Source organism: Lepus europaeus, chromosome 13, assembly GCF_033115175.1.
Source record: "Lepus europaeus isolate LE1 chromosome 13, mLepTim1.pri, whole genome shotgun sequence".
In the NCBI taxonomy this organism is placed as follows: Eukaryota; Metazoa; Chordata; class Mammalia; order Lagomorpha; family Leporidae; genus Lepus; species Lepus europaeus.
In genome coordinates this window covers 42279060-42303220 of record NC_084839.1, presented here as the reverse complement: position 1 = coordinate 42303220, position 24161 = coordinate 42279060, and the positions used below count along the sequence as shown (strand labels likewise).

The window sequence follows — 24161 nt, the reverse complement described above, 5'->3', positions numbered from 1 at the left end:
TATTGGAACAGTTCCTAAAAACTGCTTTGTGCTACAGATATTGGCAATTGAGTGCTCTTTAACATCACTGGGACAAATGCAAATCCACATAAAGTGGAGGGGTAAATACAATGCACCCTCACGCACCCATCCCTCAGCTCCACAATCACCTGTACCTGCCTGACCCTGTATCTTCTCTACTGCCGCCCTCTCTCCCCTCCTCCCAGGGCTGGTTTTAAACAATGCCAGACACATCTCATTTCCTTTCTAAATCATTTATCTGTCTCTAGGAAAGGTATGGACTCTTTTTACAAAATACAATTACAATATCATTATTGGCTATAAAGTCTTCACTCCTTCAGTATGGTCTGACCCTGGGTACAGAGCACCAGGAACCAGGGATTATTGTCTCCATCTGCTCCTCCCACACACCACAGACACACTCAGCCTTCCAGAAAAATCAGCCGTCAGATACAGAAGAAAGAGTGCATGGCAGTGATTTTTATTTGCTTTCGATATAGACATTAAAATTTATTTTTAGCTGAAACCGATTCCACTCAAAGTTTAAGATTTCAGGAACTCTCCTGCACAATATTTTATTCATGGAAACCATGTCAATATCGAAGCGTGGAAGGCTTGGTGTCGGCTCTGCGCCGTGACAGCGCCCGGAGACGGCGAGGCTCTCTACTCACTGCGGCTCTCCTTTTAAGCTTTACATGGATGTCAGAACCACGCCAAGCGACCGTGCTCTAAACCCTGGTGCTTAAACCAAAGCACGTTTTTAGAGCCATCCCGACTTGGCTTCAAATTAAAACATAATGATTTCGTCTGGAAGAAAACATCCAGCCCCATCGAGTATGAACTCTTACGATCAATACTTCCCTTATGTCAGCACTTTGTAAATGGAGTTTCCAATTCTCCCCGACCCCAGAGCGGCAACAGCTAGAGGTTCCCAGGAGGGAGCGGCTTACCAGATGAAGTCTCTGCAGTGGGAGCAGTAGGTGGGCTGCCGAAGGTAGGTGGCCATGAACTTGTGGCCGTTGACCTGGTGGACCCTGCGCCTGACCGCCCCCTGCCGCTTCCTCGGCCGCATGCGCTCCCGGAACACGCGCTCTTCATTGTCTTTAGGTGCTGAGGAGGGATGAGAGCAGAGGAGGAAACAGTCTGGGTTAGTGCATCTCCCCCACGAGCTCCAAGCTCCCACTGGAGAGCCGCTGCACCTGCTGTGGGTGGGGGTGGGGCCCATGGAAGGCACCTTTCCTACTGGAGGGACATGGGGGTCTCACCACTCAGCTGCAGAGAGAGAGCCCCCAGCAGGCAGGAAGACCCAGGCTGTGCCTTTGCGGCCTGTGGGCTTCCCCATTCTTCCCCGCACCGACTGCACATTTGCAGGTCTAGGAGCTAAAAGGCGCAAGGTCTCCTAGTGCAGCTCCCTCGTGCAGATGGGGTCTCTGCACTCTGGGCCTCTGACAGTGCCTCTCTGCTAATGGGACCATAGCCCCGACCACACAGGCGGCTGCTCTCTCCCTCTCACCCAGACTGGGATGATCAGGAACTTTTCCCACAGGTCCAAAAGAGAGGGAAACACGACACTGTGAAAGGAGACAGTGTCCCAAAGGCTCAAGGCCCACCGCCACGAGAGACCAAAGCACCTGGGTGTCTTTCCCTCCCTCCACCTCTGAGGCTGCTGCAAACCTAAGCACGCCCACAAGGGGCCTAACAGATGACAACAAAAATGATCGTGGAGAGTGTTGTGGCCTGCGTGCCTGCGTCTCCCCTCCCTTCATGTGCCCAGCCCTCAGCCCCACTGCCTGATATTCAGGAATGATGTGAGTAGGTTTAGATGTGGTCAGAGGGCGGGGCGGGACCCATCCCCACGGTGGGGGGAGCAGCCTCTATAACAGGAAGAGACTGGACTGAGCTCTCCGTCAGTAAGCTCACAGCGAGAAGGTGGCCTGAATTTGATCTTGGACTTCCAGCCTGCAGCACCGTGAGAGGTAACTGCCTTTCATTGGAGCCCTGATCTGGCGTCTTGCTGCTATGGCCGTCTGGCTTCAGCCAAGGACAATGGCCAACCTGCCACCAGGGGCAGCTGGTGCTGTGCCAAGTGTGACGTGTGCAGTCGCTCACTGACGCCTCACAACAATCCCACCTGAACGTACTGCTGGTCTCCCCATTGCACAGGTGTGCACAAGGAGGCGGGTGGATTTATTCTCTCTTGTTACCACAGCTGGTAAGCGTGGAGCTCAGATCCTAACCCAGAGTGGAGGGGAAACCAACGTTCTCCAGTTCACACAGCACCGAGGGACAGCCCAGGTTCCCTACAGCCAGACCCCCAGCACTCTCCACGGCGGCTCCCATTATAGAAAGAACTGAGTGTGCTTGCGGCGTCCCCCAGGGCAGAGTCGGCAGGTCCTGGTCTCCTGCCACGCTCCTGGAAGGTGCTGGGCACAGCACTGCTTGAAGTGTGCCAAGAGGGCTTCATGCGCCCAGCACGGCAGCCCCCAAGTCCCAGCAGTGCAGTGCCAGCCCTGGGTGGGGCGGGCTGCTCCCCGCGGGCCTCCTGGAATGCATGGTTCTGGGCCGTGGTGGTTACATGGGTGACCCCAACAGCGGTGAATCCTGGGGACTCTTATGAGTCCAGAGAGGGGAGGGGAAGAGAAAGGAAAGCTGAAAGAGGAAAAAGGCAGAGTGGGGACCAAGTGTGTGGCTTGGGCTTTGAGCCAGAAGTAGTCCCCAAGCGAACAGGCTGCTGCTGGTTGGGAGGGTGCCCTGGAAACCCCTGACTGCATCCCGAGCACAGACCACAGCCCGGGGGGGGGGGTCTGCTTGCTGGCCCCTAGCCTGCCTGCCCTGCCTTCCTGTTTCAAAGTCTCTGACACCAACCACTTCTGAGTAGGGCAAACCCAGCCCCTCCTACCTTTCCCACAACCCAAGAGCCTGGATTCACTACCCAAGTTCTCTCCAGAAGATCCGGGGTGTTCAAACGGGGCATCCAAACACACAGATGCACCCAGGGGTGCACACACACATGACAGAAGCACGCTGATCCCCACACAGGGTTGCAGCTATGAGTAACTTTCACTTCTGTTCCACACTCAATCTATATTTAGGCTGTTCTATTTCTGTAAGCAGACAAAAATGTGAGAACGAAAAAATCCAATCTCATCAGGAACGCCTTCTTGCTACAAACTTGGTCTACAGAAGTCCAACTCAAAGACCCCAGACCTGGGCATGGCGGGCGGGGCTGGGGGTGGGGAGAGAATTCTTGTAAAACACACCATCCGCTTCTTTCATAGAATTCAGCACAGAACACTAAGTAGTAAGGCAGTTCCCTGATGCACCTGCAATGTAATTCCATCTATGAATTAGCTGGTTCCAAGACGGACTGCGGTGATGGCCACACACCCACGTGACTGCACTAAAAACTGTTGAGTGTATACTTGAAATGAGTAGCTCGTACGATATGTGAATCATATCTCAATGAAGGTGCCATAAAAAACAAACTAGCTAGTCACTTGCACGCTGGAGAACTCTGTTCCAGGTGAAAACGGCGACAAGATGAGTCGACTCTTCTGACAGGAACACTGCTGGGATTGTGGCTGGAGTCCTCCCTGAGGGCTGTACTCTCAGCCCATTACAGCAGCAAAACCAAACGTCCTACACCACGCCACACTGAGTGAACAGGACGAGGTGGTGGCCAAGTGATCCCACCCCATTCCTTTTCTACTGACCTTTCGGTAGGGTGGCTGACAGCTGGGTCAAAGCTGTTTGAACTGGGAGTGGGGGGAGGGGTGAGCCTCCTCTGGGACAGGTGGGGTCAGGTGCCAAGGCTGTGTCTGCCCCCAAAGGTGTCCATTACTCCTCCCCTGGGACACACCCGCACGGCCTTTCAAGCTGGGTTTTATGTCCAAACAAAAGGAGCAGAGCCTGACCCCAGGTAGACTCCGTGCTCCAAAGGAGACCTCTGCAAAGCTGCAGAGCAGGTGACAGAGGTGGGGTTGGAGCCCAGGGCTCCTGCATTCCACAGTCCTCTGGACCAGGAAGTCAAGGGCCAGGCTGGAGCATCCAGGGCCCTGTCAGCCACCAGCAGAGAGGAAAGTGACCCCTATGGTGTGAAGAGGGGGCCTTGCGGTTCCGGAGCCGCTCCCTCCCCAGGACCTCCCCTGCCTGGAGGGGAAATGAGTAAGATAAGTCAGGCACAGGGAAAATACTACATGCTGCTACTTACATGGGGAACTGAGGCAGAGAGTAGAACAGAGGTTGCCAGGGTTGTAAGGAAGGGAGTCAGGGTGGTGTAAGTCAGGAGCTAGTGCTGTGGTGCATCGGGTAAAGCTGCTGCCTGCAGTGCCGGCATCCCATGTGGGCACTGGTTCAAGTCCTGGCTGCTCCACTTCTGACCCAGCTCTCTGCTATGGCCTGGGAAAGCAGTAGAAGATGGCCCAACTACCTGGGTTCCTGCTACCCACATGGGAGACCCAGAAGGAGTTCCTGGCTCCTAGCTTCGGGCCCAGCCCAGCACTGGCCATTGCAACCATTTGGGGAGAGAACCAGTGGATGGAGGATCTCTCTCCCTCTCTCTCTCTCTGTAACTCTGATTTTCAAAATAAACAAATAAATCTTTTTTTAAAAGGTGGTATAACTCAGAGGGTATCACATTTCAGTTACACAGAATGAATGGGTTTAGGGATCTATCATATTGCCTAGTACCTGTAGTCAACAATACTGCGTTATATGGTTAAACATTTGCTAAAAGGATAGATCTTATGTTACACGTTATCCCAAAAATAAATTTAAAAAATAAAACTCAGAGCTCTAATGGTAGGAGTAATACATTTTGTGTGATATTAAATACATTATAGTAATGTATATAATATTATATATTTACCATATAGAAATATATGAGGAATCTTCAAAAAGTTCGTGTAAAATGCATATTATGAGCAAACTGTTCATGAATTTCACGAATGATCTGCACCAAAAGAAATTTCTCTTTGAATTCCATGTTTCAATAAAATGTATGAAGCACTCTCATGTCCTTTTGCTGAATAACTTGGAAGCTGCATCACGACACTTCATCCTTAACTATTTCAGCTTTTATCTCCTAACAACCAAGACGTTGTCCTACATAATCACAGTGTCAGAGCCAAGACATTCACCACTGACGTATTACCTAAAACGACAGTATTTTAAAAGTTCGTGGAAAATGGAATTAAAAGGTAGATTCATTCTGGTGTACATTTTTTTTAAATATCCATTCCCAAGAACTTCTTAAAAATGATTTTCATTTTTATTTCAAAGGCAGACAGAGAATTTTTCATGTGCTGGTTCATATCCAAAATGCCTATGACAGCCAGGGCTGGATCTCCCATGTGGGTGGCAGGGACCCAACTACTTGGGCCATCATCTTCTGCCTCCCAGGGTGTGTATCAGCCAGAAGCTGGAATTGGAAACAGAGAAGCCAGGACTTGAACTGGGCACTCTGATAAGAGACGCAGGTATTGCAAGCAGTATCGTCTACCTCTGTGCCCCCAAAGATTTATTTATTTATTAGAATGGCAAAGTGTCAGATAGAGGAAGACACAGAGAGATATCTTCCATTCTCTGGCTCATTCCCCAAATGGCTGCCTCAGCCAGGACTGGGCCAGGCTGAAACCAGCAGCCAGGAGCTGCTTTCTGGTCTCCCCCGTGTTGTCAGGGACAGGAGCACTTGGACCATGACCTGCTGTATTCTCAGGCCCCTGAGCAGAGCTGGGTGGGAAGCCAAGCAGCTGGGACTGGAGGTGGCACTCTGGTATGGGACGCCAGTGTCACGAACAGCAGTGTCACCTACTGTGCCACAACAGGGACCCCAAAAAGCAGTGTCTTAACCACTGTGCCAAATGCCCACCTCTATGGACAGCTCATATTCCAATTTCCATGATTATTACCTAAATGTCCATCATTTGATTTTTTAAAAACTTTAATACAGGAGCTACTCAACTCACACATTGCCTTTGGTTGCCATATCACTTCAGCCTCTTTAGTCTAAGAGTTTATTTCACATTTTCCCATTTTTATGGCACATTGAGAAAGAGTCTATGTTGTCTTACAGAATGTTCCATAATTGGGACTCATCTGATCATTTTTTCCCAACTAATTAAATGGATTAAATGATTAAATGGCCATGATCAAGAGCCTTACAGGTAACTGTATAAGTAACATGAATTTATATGGGAAACGTCAAAAATTCACTATATAGGAATTTTTAAAATGCAAGGCAGAGCAGTCTGGCATACCATTTCATACAAGGTAGAAAATGTGTTTAAAAATGGTATTACCCACTATTGGCACGGCTGCTATGAAACTGATCTAGCCACTCACTGCTGGAGGCCATGGCAGCTGACCTAACATTTTCAGAATACATAGCAAAGAGATTCACACCCTTTGATCTGGCAATTCCTCAGGAATTAACCCTAAGTTAACAATTAAACAGAAACTTACAGCTAAGTACATTTATAAATGTTCTCAATGCATACTTATATTAACCAACAGAATAACTTGATTAACCTAGGAGAATGGTGTAATCAGCTATATTATATGTATAGGAATTTAAAAGTGATGAAGAGGAGTAGGCGTTTGGTGCACTTGGTGCACCCGCATCTGTAATGGAGTCCTAGGGAGGGAGAGGGAGACAGAGAATCTCCCCATCCACTGGTTCATTCTCCAGATGCCTGTAACAGCTGTTACCGTACCAGGATGAAGTCAGGAGCCAGGAACTCAGCTTGGATCTCCCCTGTTTGTGGCAGGGACTTAAGTACTTGAGCCATCACCTGCCGTCTTCCAGGGTGTGCATTAGCAGGACGCTCGACTTGGAAGTAGAGCTGGGATTGCAACCCAGGCACCCGGATGCGGGATGCAGGCCTCCCAAGGGCATCTTAACCACTGTGTCAAACACCCACCCACACCAATGAATAGTTAACAGCCCCAGCGTGCAGAATTCATGACAGATTGCAGGCAGGTAGGAACAGCCAAAAAGAGTTCACATCTTGTCCTTATTATCTACCCTCACCTGGTCCCTACCCTTTGGGGTTACACAGGGATCCAGGGGGAGGCAGCCCCTGGCACTCAACTCTATGCCCTCTCCCCTCCCAGCTACATCTCCTCCTGTGCAAGAAGCGAGCCAACAGCACTGAACATCAGTCCCCACACAAGGTCATGGGCACTCTCAACCTCAACATCCTGAGAACGCCTTTGCATGTAACAATATCTAGCCAGGAATTTCCAACAGGCCAGACATATGGACTGCTGTAGGCCGGCACCTCCTTCTGGGATAGGTGAAGCAGTAACTGCCAAACTCAAGGGTCCACGCTGCCTGGACCAGGCTCGCCAGGGGCAGGCAGGAGCGGCCAGCTCAGGTACACAGTCTTTTCTGACTGTAGGAAATCACCAGCCCTCCATGTCTAGGGCACAGGTGTGCTGTGGGGGTGGGGGTGAGGGGTCTTCTTTTTCTGAGTTCCCACTTTTGACCTCCTCTTTCTGCCAGTGTGGTTAAACTTGATTTGGGAGACCAGATTTTGCCTTTATCCTAGACCTGCTCTGTGTCCTTGAACATTTAATTTCTTTGGCATTCTGTCTTTTTATCTGCCAAGAAGGGGTAATAAAATGGCCGAAATCCAAAGCTGGTAGGAGCGGGGCTGAGCCACATTACCAGCTGCAGGCACAGGAAACGTTAGTCATCCTGATAGTATCTTTATTTAAAATGTTGACATTGCATTCATTAATTTGGTTTTGAAACTGCTGCATTCAACTATTATTTATCTTAATTCCTGAGCCTTCGGGTGCCTCTTCCACTTCACACCCACTGTAATGCCGGCCACGGGTGTGGTGACTACAAAAGACAAAGTGAGGCTGCTGTTTCTCCCTGGTTGGTGGGGGGCTACTGCTGCTGGTGCAGCCACCCCTTCCCCTCAATAGGCCTCCCATGGAATGAGGGGGGCTCTCCAGGACCCACCCTCAATGTAAGGACACCCTGAGATGGCCAACAGTGTGGTGTCAGGATGAAAGGTGACAGAAAAACGCTACTGCCCAACAAGTGGCGAGTTCAGACCATGACTCTCGAACTTGCTCTGGCACCAGGCAGACACTGGGGCAGTGGCGAGCACGAGCCCAAGATAAGCATCTCTCCCTGGCCACTGCAGTTTCCACCAGAAACTGCAAACGCTGTGAATTCAGACTTTCTCCCAGGGCCTGCTGTCACGTTTACCAGCATGTCGCCCACTGCTCCTAAGGTCAGTGCAGCCAGGACTCAGGTTCTGCCTCCTTTATCCTTTCAGAGACAGACTGTGTCCATCAGAGCTGTGGCCTGAGTCACATGGCACTGATTTCCAGAAGCCTCCCTGTCCCCTCTTTACCTCCCAGGACCAACACGGCTCCGCCCTCCTGAGGGACAGTGGAATGGCCTCCCAGCCCAGCCTGCACCTGCACTGCCTGCCCGATGCTCCTCTGCTACCTCCACCCTGCTGGGGTCCTGCTGCCTCCAGATGTCACACACCTGCCACCAGCCACCTGCCAGCCCTGGACTCTGCCCGCTCCATCCATCAAGGAGGCCAAGAAAGCACACTCCATCTTCAGATTTGGAAAACTGTCAGGAAGGTTGATCTGGGCCAGGAACACTCAAGCTGTAGAACTCAGGCAGTGAGCAACCCGGCGACTCACAGAAAAGGTTGAAGGCCTCGGACGAGTCCTATCTTGGAGCCTGAGAAAGGATGATTCTAGTCCTCGGGGCAATTTCACCACACAACATAGTGCCACCATTCTGGCACCTTTGTCTAAATAACTGGCAAACACTGGACATTAAAAACAGTGGCCACCATTTAGGCGGCCCCTGCCACGTGCTGAGTACCACTGTAAACACCTGCTGGTTATAAGGTACAACTGCAAATGCAAGAGGCAGTATGACACATACAATGGCACATCAAAGAGCTGGTGGTAAAGTGGAATTGGGGCTGCTGCTGTGGCGCAGCGGGTAAAGCCTCTGCCTGCAGTGCCGGCATCCCACATGTCCACTGCTTGCATCCCAGCTGTTCCAATTCCCAGTGGACTGGGAAAGCAGTGGAAGATGGCCCAGGTCGTTAGGCCCCTGCACCCCCGAGGGAGACCCGAAGGAAGCTCCTGGCTTCAGATTGGTCCGGCTCCAGCTGTCGTGGCCATTTGGGGAGTGAACCAGCAGATGGAAGACCTCTCTCTCTCTCTCTCTCTCTCTCTCTCTCAAATAAATAAATAAACCTTTAAAAAAAGAAAAGTTAACTTCAGTGCAACAAATTCTGAAATCCAGGCACAGTTTCTTCAAAATTCACATTTTCCATGAACTTGTGGAAGCCCTTCCCCTACAGTCACCCCTCTGGAGTTGCAAGCTCTGCGTTTGCACTTGCACAAGCATGGGTTGAAAATGCCTTTTAAAAATCACACCTGCACAAACTCCTGCAGACTGCTTTTCTTGTTATTTTCCCCTGAACAACAGAATGCAATGACTGCTTACACTGCAAGAGGTATAAATAATCCAGGATGATTTAAAGTATATGGAGGGATGTCTGTAGGTTACATGTAAGTATCACACCACTTTATATATGGGACCTGAGCATCCAAAGAGTTTGGGGGGGGGGTGTGCTGGAAGCAACCCCCTGATGAGATGGAGGCAACAGGATGTGCAATAAGTAGCACCATGCATGTACGCTCTAATACCATGAGGTAGTGTTATTCTCACAGAAACCCAGGTGCCACGTAGTGCACCAGCCGCTCTGTGGAAGGTTGGGAAGCTAGCAGGGAACAGCTCCCCAAGGATGGCGGAAGAGGCCAGGTCCTGCCTGAACCCAGCTGTGTGTGGAAATCTGCTCCTGGCTGCTGACGGCTCACCTCGCTACGCACCTGCCCCAGCTCTCAGAGACCCAGAGGAACAAGCTAAGGGGATTAAATTCCGCCTCATCCACATCATGGAAGTTAATGCAGCAGTTTAATGAAGGAGATGTGCTGAGGCCATCAAGAAACTAAAGAGAGAGAGAGAAAAAAAAACCACTATGAAACACGTTTCCAATGTGTATCTGTTTATACAAGATGGGAATGAGAACAGGACAAATACACACAGGTCCACAGGAGCAAAGCTGCATGGGAGGGCTGCTGAGAGGGTAGGGAGTAAACATCGATGCTGGGGGCCAGGCATTGCTCTGCCACGGACTGAACTGCTGCTGGCCACAGAGTGACGGACTGACGCACTCCTGCAAGTGTTGTTCTCATTCTGGATTGGGTCCTCAACAGGCAGGTGCCAAAAAATAATGCACGGGGGCGGGGGCAGCACCGCGGCACAGCAGGTTTAGCCACTGGCTACAATGCTGGCAGCTCGTGTGGGCAATGGCTGGAGTCCTGGCTGCCCTACTTCTGACTCAGCTCCCTGCTGCTGTGCCTGAGAGAGGAATGGACAATGGCCCAAGTGCTTGAGCCCCTGCCACCCACGTGAGAGACCTGGATGGAGTTCCTGGCTCCTGGCTTTGGCCTAGCCCAGCACTAGCTGTGGTGGCCATTTGGGGAATGAACCAGCAGACAGAAGATAGATCTCTCCATCTCTCTCTGTCTCTCTCCTCCCCTCACTTCTTTCTCTCTGTAACTCTGCCTTCCAGATAGATAAATAGATCTTTAAGAAAAACAGAGCGTGGACCTGTGCTACTGCTGACAATGTGCTGGAGGTGGTTGTAACAGAAGCCAAGTTGGACCCTGCCCCACTCAAATTCTGGGGAGTTTGCCCAACTTCCCCATTTAGTAGTGCTCTTGATTGACTTTATGAACTTATTGGTAGATTGGTAGAAAAAGAAGAAAAAAATGTAAGGTCTATGGAAGGAAAACAAAACTATATACTGAGAACCAAAGCAGGCATGCCTTTAAAAAAAAAAAAAAACTATTATCATCTGTTTTTCTCATAGGAAATATTTTCAAGTGAAATAAATGCCACATGACGGCGAGTTTTAAACACGGAGTAAATATTTATGTGATGCCCAAGAATACGTTCTCCATGTTGTTCTCACACAATACGTTAAAGAAAACTTGTGTCCAAAACAGGAAAGAGGAAATGGCGATGCATTCCTTCAGAGAGATGGTTTTGAGCTCTCTGTCTTTCCAGAGAGCCATACGATGGGAATCAGAAGCACTGCACAGGAGACACGTGCGTCACCTGCTTTACTCCTGTGCAACCCAAACAGAAGGGCACTGTGTGCGAATCAAGACCCGTGCTGCTCTCCTTGCTCTCTCAATCTGTCATCCTGTGCCGCGGACCGAGCGTTCGCTCTGTCCAGTGATGGGGGGAGGGGGACTGTAGACAGGAAAAGAGCAGAACATTGGACTTGATGGGACTGGAAGAGCAGACAGGGTGACAGAAACTGAGATAAAATATGGCAACTGCTGGACAATAGGGGGAAGAGGAGAAAGCAGGCCCCACCCCCACACACACCGCCCTGAACGTGGAGAAGTGCCGGCCCCCTGCCTTCACTCTCACTCACTCATTCCGTGACCTCCTGCAGGTGCAGTGGGACTGCCCTGCAGGCTCTGGCACCCAGGAAACATCACTCCTTCCAGGAGGAAACCGCAGGGCAGGCAGACTGCTAACTGCTCCCAGGGCTCCCGGCCTGGGACCCTGCCAAGTGGGGCACTGGCCGAGGGAGGGCCAGAGTCCCTGCGGCTGCCAGTGAGTCACAGGAAGCTGTCCCCTGGAGTCAGGCTCTGCCCATGGCTCCTCAATCTAAGAGGCTGCCTTAAATATGCACTGGGGGCCTTAGCAAGGTGCCTGTGTGTTCCTCCGGGGTGGGGTGGGGGCAGGGGCGCAGCATCAGCACCCCACCCCTCCCAATATGAATAACACACCTTTCGGTGCCAACAGGCACTGCAGCCACAATGGCTTGGGGTCATTTTCTTTCTTTCTGATTTATTTATTTGAAAGGCAGAGAGGCAGAGAGAGATGTCTCTCTACAGAGACATGTCTACAGACATGTCTGCATGTCTACATCTACAGAGAGATGTCTCGCTACAGAGAGGCAGCAGCAGCAAGAGAGAGAAAGAGAGAGAGAGAGAGAGAGAGAGAGAGAATGTCTTCCGCTAGCTGGTTCACTCCCCAGACTGCCACAACAGCCAGAGCTGTGTCAATCTGAAGCCAGCTTCTTTCTTCTGGGTCTTCCACGTGGGTGAAGGGGCCCAAGGACTTGGCCCATCTTCTACTGCTTTCCCAGGCCATAGCAGAGAGCTGGAACAGGAGTGGAGCAGCTGGGACTCGAACCGGCGTCCATATGGAATGCCGGCAATACAGGTAGTAGCTTTACCCACTATGCCACTGTGCTGGCCCCTGGGGTCATTTTCAGCAAAGGCCACCCTTCCCTTGCTGTTTGCATTAGCTGTTGCCATCAGCCTAGCAGCAGCAAACAGAGGGTTAGGGAAGCAAGGAAACAAGGCCAGAGCAGAGCCAGCTAAGCAGGATCCCTCTAAGGCCCGGCTCCACAGAGCCTCTCAAAATCAAGCCCCTGCTCAAGTTCCCAAAACACCACAACAAACTCACTTTTGTTTTCCCCAAACTCCTTCTTTGCTAAGGTAGTCTTGAGCTCTCACTCATCTTAAAACTGAAAAGAAGAAACATGGCCTCTTCCAAAGAGATCTGGAATTCTGGGCAGAGTCCCCATGAAGCTGACCAGGCGAATACTTTTATGGAGAGGAAGCAGAGTTTCGGGGAGTCACGAGGGTCACAGAAGAAAATGGGGAGCAGATGTTCAGCCTCATGGTTGAGACACGTAGGTCCCACATTCGAGTACCTGGGTTCAATTCCCAGTGCTGACTCGTGATTCCAGGTTCCTGCCTGCACACCCTAGCAGAGAGCGGTGATGGCTCACATGATTGGGCTGCTGTCACTCACGTGGGAGACCTGGGTTGGCCTGGGGTTCTGCGGGCATTTGGGGAGAGAATCAGTGGACAGCTTCTCTTTCATGTGTGTGTGTGTGTGTGTGTTTGTATGTGTATGTCCACACCTCAAATACGTAAATAAAAATTTAACTAAAACACAAACCACATCTAAAAATGGCAACGAAAGAGGAAACAGAGGAGATGGAGAAAAAGAAATAAAGAAGTAAAGATGGATCAAGTCAGGAAGTTCAGGCAAATGAACCCCATGCCTTCCCAGAAAGACAGATCTGTCACATAACACAAGCTCTATGGAGTCCTTGGGTTCCTACTGACCACGGAGTGCCTCGCCTGCAGACCATGCTCCCTCCCATTAACCCAGGCCATCTGGCCTCACAGGCAGGGCACTGGGAAGCTGCACACAGTGAGCAAGCCCACATCCCTCCACAGAAGCAGCTGCAGTGGTCCACCCTCTGATGCAACTTAAACCTTTTCCTCTGCCTTCCAAAGGCTGCTTAAATCAAACCTTTTCTATACATTTTATGTCCCACTGAGACTGTGACCAGAACTCTGCCCATGGAGAGAACGAGGCGCTCAAAAGCGATAATGCATTTCATAGCTGAGAGCAGTGCACCCCCAGCCCAGACTCCCGCAGGACGCCCAGGCTGCGACTTGCAATCACGCATGCACTCACGCATGCACACCACGAACCCCCTGCTGCTGGCACCTCTCCCTTGCCAGGTGGCCCTGAAGTCCAGGAAACACACCGCCAGCCCCCTGGTTATTCAGGCCTACGGTCTTGCCAACTCCTGACTCCCCTTGAGCTGTCTTCCATGGTGATCTGAGACTGTCAGGGGAAGAATCATCGTCTATTCTCACAGCGCTGCAGCCAGCAGAGACCTCAGCTAAATGTCAGCTGCATCTCCACAAACTCCCATGCAGAGGAAATGCAAATCACCAAGAGAAAAAGAGAGGACACTCTGCCCCACCCCCAGCTTCATGAACCTAAGAAACCTCAGAGGCTTCAGGGAGCTCCGATCAGCTTAGTTCTTGGTGCTAACGTGCAGATCCAATTTCTCAAATGAGTAACTTTCCTTTATCCAGAGGAAATGTTGTTGGCCACAGACCCTGCTGGACTCTCAGCCAGCAATATACTCCTAGGTCCTGGAGAAGTAGTAGGAATGGCTTGATGTTACCCAACTTCCCTCCGAAACACACACACACACACACACTCCACTTTCTGCCTAAGTGACTGCAGGGCAGCCCAAGAGTTGGGTCTTTCATTTATGGAAGGCAGCACTTCTCTGACATGGAAATCTGCACCCTGCTCGCATTGAGGGCAGCTGTGTGCCTTTCAGTAGGCTTTGTTTCAAGGAGCAACTTAGATCAGGCACAAAGGCTTGGCTGGGGTTAAGACCTACCACATGGTCTAAACAAAAATCCTCGGCAAGGAACCAGCCGTGCTCCTGGCCAAAGCAAGCTGCCACTTCTCTGCAACTCTAGCAAGTCTGGCTACCTCTAACAGCCAGGTGAGAATCGAGGTCTACTAGGGGAAGGAGGGCAGAAGAAATCTCATGGTATCTGGGAGAAATAAGAAAGAGTTGGTGAGAGATAAGGTAGCCAGCCCCCAGGCTGACCCTGGGCAGCCTCTGCTGGGATTCACACCCTCGCGTGGGCCCCTCCTACAACAGAGACAGCCTGCTGCTTGTGTAACCCAAAGGATCCTGCCGAGATGCTCACATAGAGAAGACATGGCAGCTTCTCTCGAGTCGCCCTGGGGAAAGCCAGCTGCTGTATCCTGAGGAACCAGGAGGAGCCCCTTGGAGGGAAACTGAGGCCTTGGGCCAAGGCTGACACTGACCCGTGAGCCACGTGCACCAGTCACGTGGGTTGACGTCCAACGTGAAAAACCTTTCTAGATCTCCGAAGTGGCCCCTCACTCCTTCACAGGAAGCCTTATTTCCCATCGGAGTGTGATGGCCAGAGAACTCTGGGGAAATTATTTGAAGGCCGGGAGGAGGGAGAACGGTTCTCTTGTTCACCGAGGCATGCACATGGTGCTTGTGAAAACCGAATTAGAGCGGAGAGGAACCCGTTTTAGTGCATGACCATAATTCCACCACATTGAGTTCTGAATTCAACCAACAGTGATTTGCAAAGTTCAGCACGCATCAGAGCTACCTGGAGGGCCGGCCTGTTGAAACATCCGCAGCTGGATTCAGGCCCAGAGAGGCGGTCAGGAGGTCCCGAGTGGGGCTGGGAATTTGTTTCGCACACTCTGGGGCGATGCTGATGCTGCAGGTGCAGGGTGACGCTCTGAGAACCATGCAGGCCCCACCATACACCCTACCTGGGTCATCTCCAAGTGGCCAAGTTACTCAAAAGTCACTGGGTTCCTGCTTAGGATGTGGAAAGCTGGAAAGACTGCCACGCCCACTTCAAAAATCCAGACAGATTGAGAGATCAACAGAACAGTCCAGACCTGTCCACATAGCCAGTCCAGCTGATTGTCAACAAAGGCAAAAAGACAATCCAATGGAGAAATGACAGCTCTTCCACCACTGGTACTGAAAAAAACTGGATCTCCATGTGCAAAAGAAAAGCAAAAATCCATACCTTGCATCTTGTACAAAAATAAACTCAAAATGTCACACACAAAAAATATAAAACCTAAAACTGTAAAATGTCTAGAGGAAAACCAAGAAAATCTTTGTAACCTTGGGGTTAGGAAAAGATCTATTAGCTCTGACTCTGAAAGCTTCCTGAGTATAAGAGAAGATTGACAAACTGAACTTCATCAGAATAGTCACTTCTGCTCGAAAGACATTGTTTAGAAAATGGAAAGACAAATCTCGAAATGGGAAAGTTATGTGCACATCACATATCTGGCAAAATAGAAATCTAGGATATGTAAACCACTCTCAGAGTTCAGAGAAAGCCACCCAATAAACAGGAGGACAGATCTGAAAGACATTGCACCAAGAAAGATCCACGGAGGTAAACGCACGAGAAGATGCTCAAGTCGACAGCATTTCAGGAAGAACACTGAAGTACTGCTGTGTGCCCACTAGAACGGCGAATGAAATGAAACCTGAAAACGTGATATGCGGGTGAAGACACCATGTGACTGGGGCTGCCACACTTTGCTGCTCAGATACACAACAACTCTGCCACTTTGGAAAACAGGTGGCAGTTTTGGGGCCGGCGCTGTGGCATAGTGGGTTAATCCTCTGCCTGCAGTGCCGGCATCCCATATGGGCACCAATTTGAGTCCTGGCTGCTCCACTTCCGATCCAGCTCTCTGCTATGGCCTGGGAAAGCAGTAGAAGATGGCCCAAGTGCTTGAGCCCTTGCACCCACATGGGAGACCCAGAGGAAGCTCCTGGCTCCTAGCTCCTATTTGGCATAGCTCCAGCTGTTGTGGCCATTTGGAGAGTGAACCAGCAGAAGGAAGACCTCTCTCTCTCTCTCTCTCTCTCTCTGCCTCACTGTAACTCTGCCTTTCAAATAAATTAAAAAAAAAAAAAACAGTTGGCAGTTTCTTATAAAATTAAACACACACTTAGCAGAGGCAGTCTAGTAAGCCTACTCCTACAGATGTATTAAAATGAAAGGAAAACACGCTCACACAAAAACCTATATGCAAATATTTATAGCAGCTTTCTTTTTAATCTCCAAAAACTGGAAAGAATCCAACTAGGAGATGGATACACAGACAAATCGGGACAGAGCCACATCGAGAATTTTATTCAGCAAGAGCAAGGAATGAATTATGGACACAGGCAACATCCATGCACCATGCTAAGTGACAAAAAGGGAAGCCGATTCCAGAAGACACATACGCTGTGTGATTCCACCTCAGTGACATTCAGGAAGAAGCAAAATTCCGCCGTCACCACTGGTTGTAGGTGGGCAACGGGGCTAACTATGAAAAAGGAAAGATAATGGGAAACTGAGGGGAGGGGATGGAACTCTTCTATTTTACAGATTGATTGATTGATTGATTGATTTGAAAAGAGCAACAGAGAGAGAGGGAGAGGGAGGAGGAGGAGGGAGGGGGAGGAAGGAGAGAGAGAAGGAGAGGGAGGGGAGATGGAGGGAGGAGGGAGAGAGGGAAAGAGGGAGGGGGAAAGGGAGGAGGAAGGAGGGGGGAGGAAAGAGGTGAAGGAGAGGGAGGAGGGAGGGAGGGAGGGGGGAGAGAGAGATCGAGAGATCGAGAGAGAGAAACATTCCTGCATCCACTGGTTCACTCCCCAAATGTCTACAACAGCTGGGGATGGGCCATGCCAAAGCCAGGAGCCAGGAACTCCATCCCAGTCTCCCACATGGGTGGCAGGGATCCAAGCACTTGGGCCGTCTTCCACTGCCTGCCCAGGAGCATTAGCAGGGAGCTGGCTGGGAAGCAGACCAGTCAGGTCCCGAACCAGCACTCTTACTGGATGCCAGCCATGTAAGCATCAGCTTAACCTGCTGAGCCACAGCACCAGCCGGGCGCTGTTCTGTATTTCAATAGTGGTAGAGGTCACATGAGTACCTCCTGGATGACCCAAATGTGCAGGTGATTCTGCACTGAGAAATGGGAACAAGTCCCATACAAGTATCTTTCAAAACTCACAAAACTAAACCCAGAAAGGTCAAAGGTTATTATATGTAAAGAATTTAATTTTTTTAGCATAAAAATAATTAAGGCCCTATTATATCCTCAGTCCTGTCAAGAGCTAAGAAGCTTCAAAAAGTGGCCCTGAGGACAGTTCAGAAGGAACATTTGCTGGAAGCATCTGAACGCCTGCCACTGAGAGCCCAGCGGAGCGGGAGTGCCTGCAGACCTGCGCTACCTGGGGGTACCCGAGTCCCGCCACTGGCGGCTTCTACCTCTATGTATGTGCTTTATAGGAAAGGTGGGGAGAGGGGGAGAGAGGGAGAGAGAGGTCGTCCATCTGCTGGTTCCCCCAGATGCTCACAACAGCTGGGGCTGGGTCAGGCTGGAGCCAGGAATCTGGAACTTGATTTGGGTCTCCCATGTGGGTGACAAGGACCCAAGGACTTGGACCGTCACCTGCTGCCGCCCAGGGTGTGCCTTAGCAAGGAGCTGGCTTAGGAAGCAGAACCTGGATGGCCCTCAGGCCCTCTGCTATGGGACGCAGGTGTCCCAGCGGCGCCACATCGCCTATTCCTGCTTCTCACTGTAAAGCTTGGTCTCGTCCTGCTCCCCTCCGGCTTCTCCCTCCCATCTCCCCGCTCCCGCTCAACCCCTCCCAGCTTTTCCACACCCTTGACAATGAACTCTTGTATGAAAAGTTTCCTTAGGGGAGCCCGCCGCCATGGGATCTGCTCCTTCTATGGGATCTGCTCCTTCTCTGACCTACCCCGGGACGCGCAGTCTTTCCTGTTCAATTTAATATTCACCCTCAGCACACTTAATTATGCACTGGGCTAGCGCTGGCTGTGCTGCTCCCACTGCTCCCGCCCAGACTGCAGATTACTTAGGGAAAAGAAGCCCCGAAGCTCGCCTGGCAACCCACCTCACCCCCTACCCCAGTCACTCCCACGGCCCAGGGCGAATCACTATTAATTGAACAAAATACCCAAGTATTGACAACAATAGGCACCAGAAACATCGTGCTATCAAGCAAATGCTAATTCATCCACTTACAGTTCAAAAATCACTGTATTTTTTTCCTCGCATACGATGTCATTAAAATGTCTTTTCACAAAATAAAAGCCATCCCCAGTTGAAACAGTGTATCAATCCACAAAGGACCCACAGTTGCCCACGAAGCACAGGCATTTCTTGACATATAATTGTTTCCAAGTACAAGGTTCCTTTCAAGTCCTAGCACAGGGAAAGGGGGGTTCCCACACCCCTCCTTTTACCACTAATCAAACAAATCCTATGTATTTCATTTCTCTTCCAGAGAAGTCTGTGGCCAAGCATCTTGAGTAAACACGCACAGCTATGGTTGTTTTCTGTTTTCACGCATGCTTCTGTTTCAATTAAAATTGAAAGGCCAATGTAATTAGCCTTTTAATCCCACGGAGCACAGACTCGGGGAGAGCACCACGCCAGCTTCATGCCATTGTATTCCAAGTCGCACGTTAAATTTCATTCCATGGTCCGGTTATTTTACAGTGAAAGATAAATGCCCACTGCAATATTGATAACAAGGTATTGGATCACAAGGAGATGCTCTTTTCTTCGGAAAATGTCTAACTGGCATTGAAACAATATTGAGCTTTTGGAGATGAGGAAATCAGCAGCCCTCGGGGGTAGAGACAGACCTCTGAAAATGATCTCCTGGACTTGGGGGGTGAATGAGCCGGAGAACCGGCCAGAGAACCGTCTCCTCCTTTGCCGGCTGTCACGGGGACCATAAGAAGAGCCCGTGTCTCCAGAGTCCGCTTCCACGGTAGAGGGGAGCACTGGAAAGGCTTGGCAAGTTGACACTTGTCTGAAGCAATAACTTCCTGAAAGGCCACTGCTTGCTACTTCTGGCCTGAAGGTATGAGCTTCTGTACGTCCCCAGGTAGACAAAACAGCTATCAGATGCCGCAGCATTGAGTGTGAGAGGTGCACAAAACCACTAGGCCAGCATTCCTCACACCTGAGTGTGCAACCGAATCTCCTGGAGATGTTAGTGCTGATGGCTGGGGGACCAGCACTGTGGCACAGAGGGCAAAGCAGCCGCTTGTGACGCCGGAAGTCATGCAAGAGCATCTGTTCAAGTCCTGGCTGCTCTGCTCCTGATCCAGCTCCCTGCTAAGCATGCTGGGAGGCAGTGAGTGATGGCCCAAACGCTTGGCACCCTTCGTGGGAAACGGGATGGAGTTCCTGGCTCCTGACTTTGGCCCAGCCCAGACATGGCTGCTGGGGCCATGCAGGGATTAAACAACGAAACGCACAAGGAAACAAATGATCTCTCTCTCTCTCTGTTGTTCTGCCCTCCAAACAAACAAATCAATCTTTAACTCTTTTTTGTTGAAAGAAAAAAAAGTGGATTGCTGGGTGTGCCCCAGAGGTTCTATGAAGCAGGCCTGGGTTGGGGCCTGCAACCTGCATTTCTTTTGTTTGTTTGTTAGTTAGTTATTTTTTTTTATTTAATAAATGTGAATTTACAAAGTGCAACTTTTGTATTGTTGTGGCTTCCCCCCCACAACCTCCCTCCCTCCCGTGGCCTTCCCCTCTCCCGCACCCACTCCCGCTCCCTCTCCCATCCCATCCTTCATCGAGTTTCATTTTCCATTACCTTCATATACTGAAGATCAACTTAGTATATACTAAGCAAGGATTTCAACAGGCTGCATCCACACAACCGCACAAGGTATAGGGTATTGTTCGACTAGTAGTGTTGTTTTTAAGTTTCATAGTAAAACACATTAAGGACAGAGATCCTACGTGGGGAGCATGTACCCAGTGACTCCCGTTGCAACCTGCATTTCTAACTAGTGCCCAGGGGACACTGATGGGTCCAGAACCAAGCACACCTGCAGACCCATACCCTTGCTTGTCTCCAGCCCCCTGGATGACCCAAATGTGCAGGCGATTCTGCACTGAGAAATGGGAACAAGCCCCAGCTGGGCCTTCAGCCCTCCCACATGGCAGCCACAGGCCCGGGGACAGAGGCCGCTGAGTGCTTCTGAGGAGCCTGCCCTGGTGGGCACACGGGGAGATCACAGCCCCAGCAATCCCCGAAGTCAGCTTCTCGGCTCCTGCTGTGGAGCTGGACTCCGGGGCCAGCAGGGGAGGAACACTCTGGAACACAAGGGAGCGGCTGGCTGATAGGAACACAGTGCCAGTCTATGCCCGCCCCCAGAGCACCTGCTGCAAGCTGGGCTATGGCGGCGGCAGGGGGGGCCTGGCCCCAGGGCGAAGGGGCTGAGGGAGGGCCTGGGTGCCCCTCTCCTGGGGTATTTCTCCACCACCCCAGGACCACCCCAGGAACGAGGAGATGCCCTGGTTCACAGTTTCTTCCCGTGTCCTCCAGGGAGGGACCCAAGCGAGCTCATCTCTCATGAGCTGCAGACCGCGTGGGCCCTACCACACACATCTCCAGGAAGGGGCCTGGGGCAGTGCTAGAGAGGAGTTTGAGAAACTCCCCAGGAGATTCTCAACAGAATGAAAACAGAGAGCCACTGGCAGCCGGATCTGGGCTCCCAGGTCCCCAAGAAGCTCGCGCTGTCCTTTCTCCTCCCGCCCTTTACCTGGGGATGAGGGCGTTTTTCACAGCAAGATTTGCTGCATTCAGGAACTAACAGAGCCCTAGAAAATGCTGCTGCAGTAATGGTAGTAGGGAAAGGCAGTAGGGGTGCACTGGGCAGGCGTCTCAGGAAACAGCTCCTGTGAATCCATTCTTCTCCGGCAAAACTCTTCCCCTCTGAGCTCCGCCCACATCCCTGGGAAACTAGGTTCAGCAGGTGCCCAGAAATAATTAGAACTAACACTGCATGACCCTGGCCCTCCACCCCAGCTGCACAGCTGACTCACCTGGAGTGCTGAGAAAAGCCAGAGGCTGGGGGGCCTGACCCAGGCAACTGCGGCACAATCTTGGGGTGGAGCCAAGACAATGCGGTTGCTTCTACAGCTCATCGGGGGGTTCTAACGTGCAGCCAGGGTGGAGGAACACTGGCCGAGCAAGTGAGTGACACAGCGGATTAACAGCCAGGAGGGATGTCAATGGACGGAGGCATCCATCAAGCCAGCAGCTTCTGACGGTGTAGCTAGAGCTGCCTGTGACACTGAGCAAGGGTTTCTGTTCAATGTCATTTTTCTTTTTAAGTTTTTTTGGGCACAACTCAGCTGGGCTCTTGAGGTGGGAGAGAGGGAGCTGGGCATTCAGGGGTGTTCTACTCAAATCGGAAGGCACAAGGGTAAAGTCTTGGCTCTGGCACTAATCACACGGGTGATCCCTACATCGATCACTTCTCTCACTATTGCCTCATCTTCCTCAAGCTGAAATTTACACAGGGGGGCCGGTGTTATGGAACAGTGGGCTAAGCTGCAGCTTGAGACATCAGCATCCCATAAAAGCACTGATTCTAGTCCCAGCTGCTCCACTTCCAAGCCAGCTCCCTGCTAATACACCTGTAAAAGTAACAGCAGATGGTCCAAGGGCTTGGACCCCTGCACCCTGTGGGAGACCTGGATACAGCTCCAGGTTCCTGGCTTCAACCTGGCCCAGCCCTGGCTGTTGCGGCCGTGTGGGGAGTGGACCAGCAGCTGGAAGAGCATTCCCTCTGTCTCTCCCTCTATCACTCTGCCTTTCAAATAAATCTTAAAAAAAAAAAAAAATTTCCATGGGACGGTTCTGAGTTTTCCAGTCTGAGATCGCCCGGGTGGTTCTGTCAATGTGCATTTGCCTGGACCCAGGGCCACTTGTGAGCTGTTGGGATTGGAGAATCCCATTATCTCAAACAGGGCTCAGCAATAAGAAAGGCTATCTTGGTGGGACCTTCCGGTGCACAACAACAGCTTCCCAGGTGAAGTCAACACACAGCGTAAACAAATTCTCATCCTAACTTAGTCTGAGTGCATTGTGCCGTCCCAGTGGTTCCGAAGCCCCTTAAGTGAGGAACTGGCTGTCTCACGGGGTCCTAGTGCTGCAAGGTCTGACACGACTGAAACAGCTCTGACTTTCCCCCCAAAAGTTTGGCCCTGGGAAGCAGCGTGTCCGTGGGCTTTCCATCAACCAAACCCAATTTTCAATGGGCATGAAACGCTCCAGAAGGGATCCCTAGGGCGAACGCTTTTGAAGTGTGACTAAAACGTCTCCGGTAATGTTAATAATTACACCTTAACTCAACTAGTTGGTAAATGTACATTTTTAACACAGCCATTTCAAAGTAAAATAGAGGTTGCTTTATGCCCCTTTAAACTCTTACCAATAGGGGCCTGGGGTATTTGATAATCAGTTCTGCTGGTACTTCATGAGCCTTTAGAAGTATACTTGCAGCAAAAGGAGGGCTGTTTTACTGGTTTAAATTCTAAGGTTCTTCTCCGTGTTGAGCCAATTACAGGGGCAGGGAGAGGAATGGCACAGCAATGACTTGCCTGCAAGTTCACGAGGTCCAGGAACAGCATGGGATAATGACAGGCACACAACGCTCAGGAGCTGGGCTCTTCCACTCAGCACCACCACCACCACCATGCCACCCAGTTCTGAGCTTTTCTCTGGCCTTCTGTTTGTTCGAGTTGGAAATACCAGACCAGGTCATTTCTAGGTCTCTTCTGCTCTAACGTTCTCGGATGTTCGGGCAGTCTGTATCAGCTGAGGCTGCCAAGTTTTAGTCCTACAGCCACTCTATGAGTGCTTTGATGTGACAGGGCACAAACTCAGAAGATGAGGGATAGGAGAATCAAGCTCACCCTGAGTGGTTGGATAGGTTGCACACTGCACAAAAGCTCTCAGCCTTTGGTACATTTGCGTCTGGCACAGGGTTGCACTGGCTTCTTGGAGGCTCCCATTTTGGTGGGTGCTGTGTGGCCTAGCATGGCCCGAGTGAGAGTAGGACCTTTCACTCTATGGGCAGCAGGGCATACATCTATGATTAACAACTAAGATTGGTCCCTTGTCCAAAGGGCCCCAAAGAGCCTTGGCTCGGGTGAGGAGACCATGGACACACAAACCCCATCTAGTTTCAGCAAGGATGTCAGGGCTGGGTTGGTGGAGGGATGGTGGAAGCACAGAGGCCATACTTCGATGACTGCAACTGGCAACTGCTTCCTGAACATTCTCTATGATCCTTAGTTGACCTGGTTCGGCCCAAGCCTTATAGTACAGTTTTCTAGAGCAGTGGTTCCAAAGCTGGCTGCTTGCCAGTCACATGGGAAGCTGGTGCAGTTCCCTTGGGTGAGGCGTGGGCATCTCATTTCAAGCAGCCCCCAGGAAGTCATCGGCAGTCAGCAAGCACCAGACGGTGCTCCAGCATTGAGACCCCTGGCTAGAAAGATGGGCTAGACACAGGGGTGTGGAGCTATGGGAAGGCTTGGAGGGCAATTCACAATCATGACCAGGGACAGACCCCACCACAGGACATGCAAGGATGCCGTCTGGGGCTCTCTGTCACGTGGTACACGAACACGGTCCTACGGCAGGAAATCTGGGTACCACCCAGAGGGCAAAGATAAGTCAAAGGAATGAGCCTGGTAGTTCAAGGACATTGAATCAGAGGAGCCAGGGTCTCGGAGGTCATCAGGAGTGCCAACTGTCCCACTCGTCCATGAGCTGCTGTCACTGGTCCCCAAACACTTCTCACCTTGAACCGACAGCACGCACTGATCT

At 51.0% G+C, this 24161-nt stretch overlaps 1 protein-coding gene across 1 annotated transcript in view; it reads right to left on the bottom strand.

Moving 5' to 3' along the window:
- PRKCE (protein kinase C epsilon) overlaps positions 1–24161 on the bottom strand; it is a 503276-nt gene that overhangs the window by 195116 nt on the left and 283999 nt on the right. Inside the window, exon 3 of the mRNA XM_062209377.1 lies at positions 951–1110. Coding sequence (XP_062065361.1) covers positions 951–1110 — 160 coding nt within the window. The remainder of the gene's footprint in view (positions 1–950; positions 1111–24161) is intronic.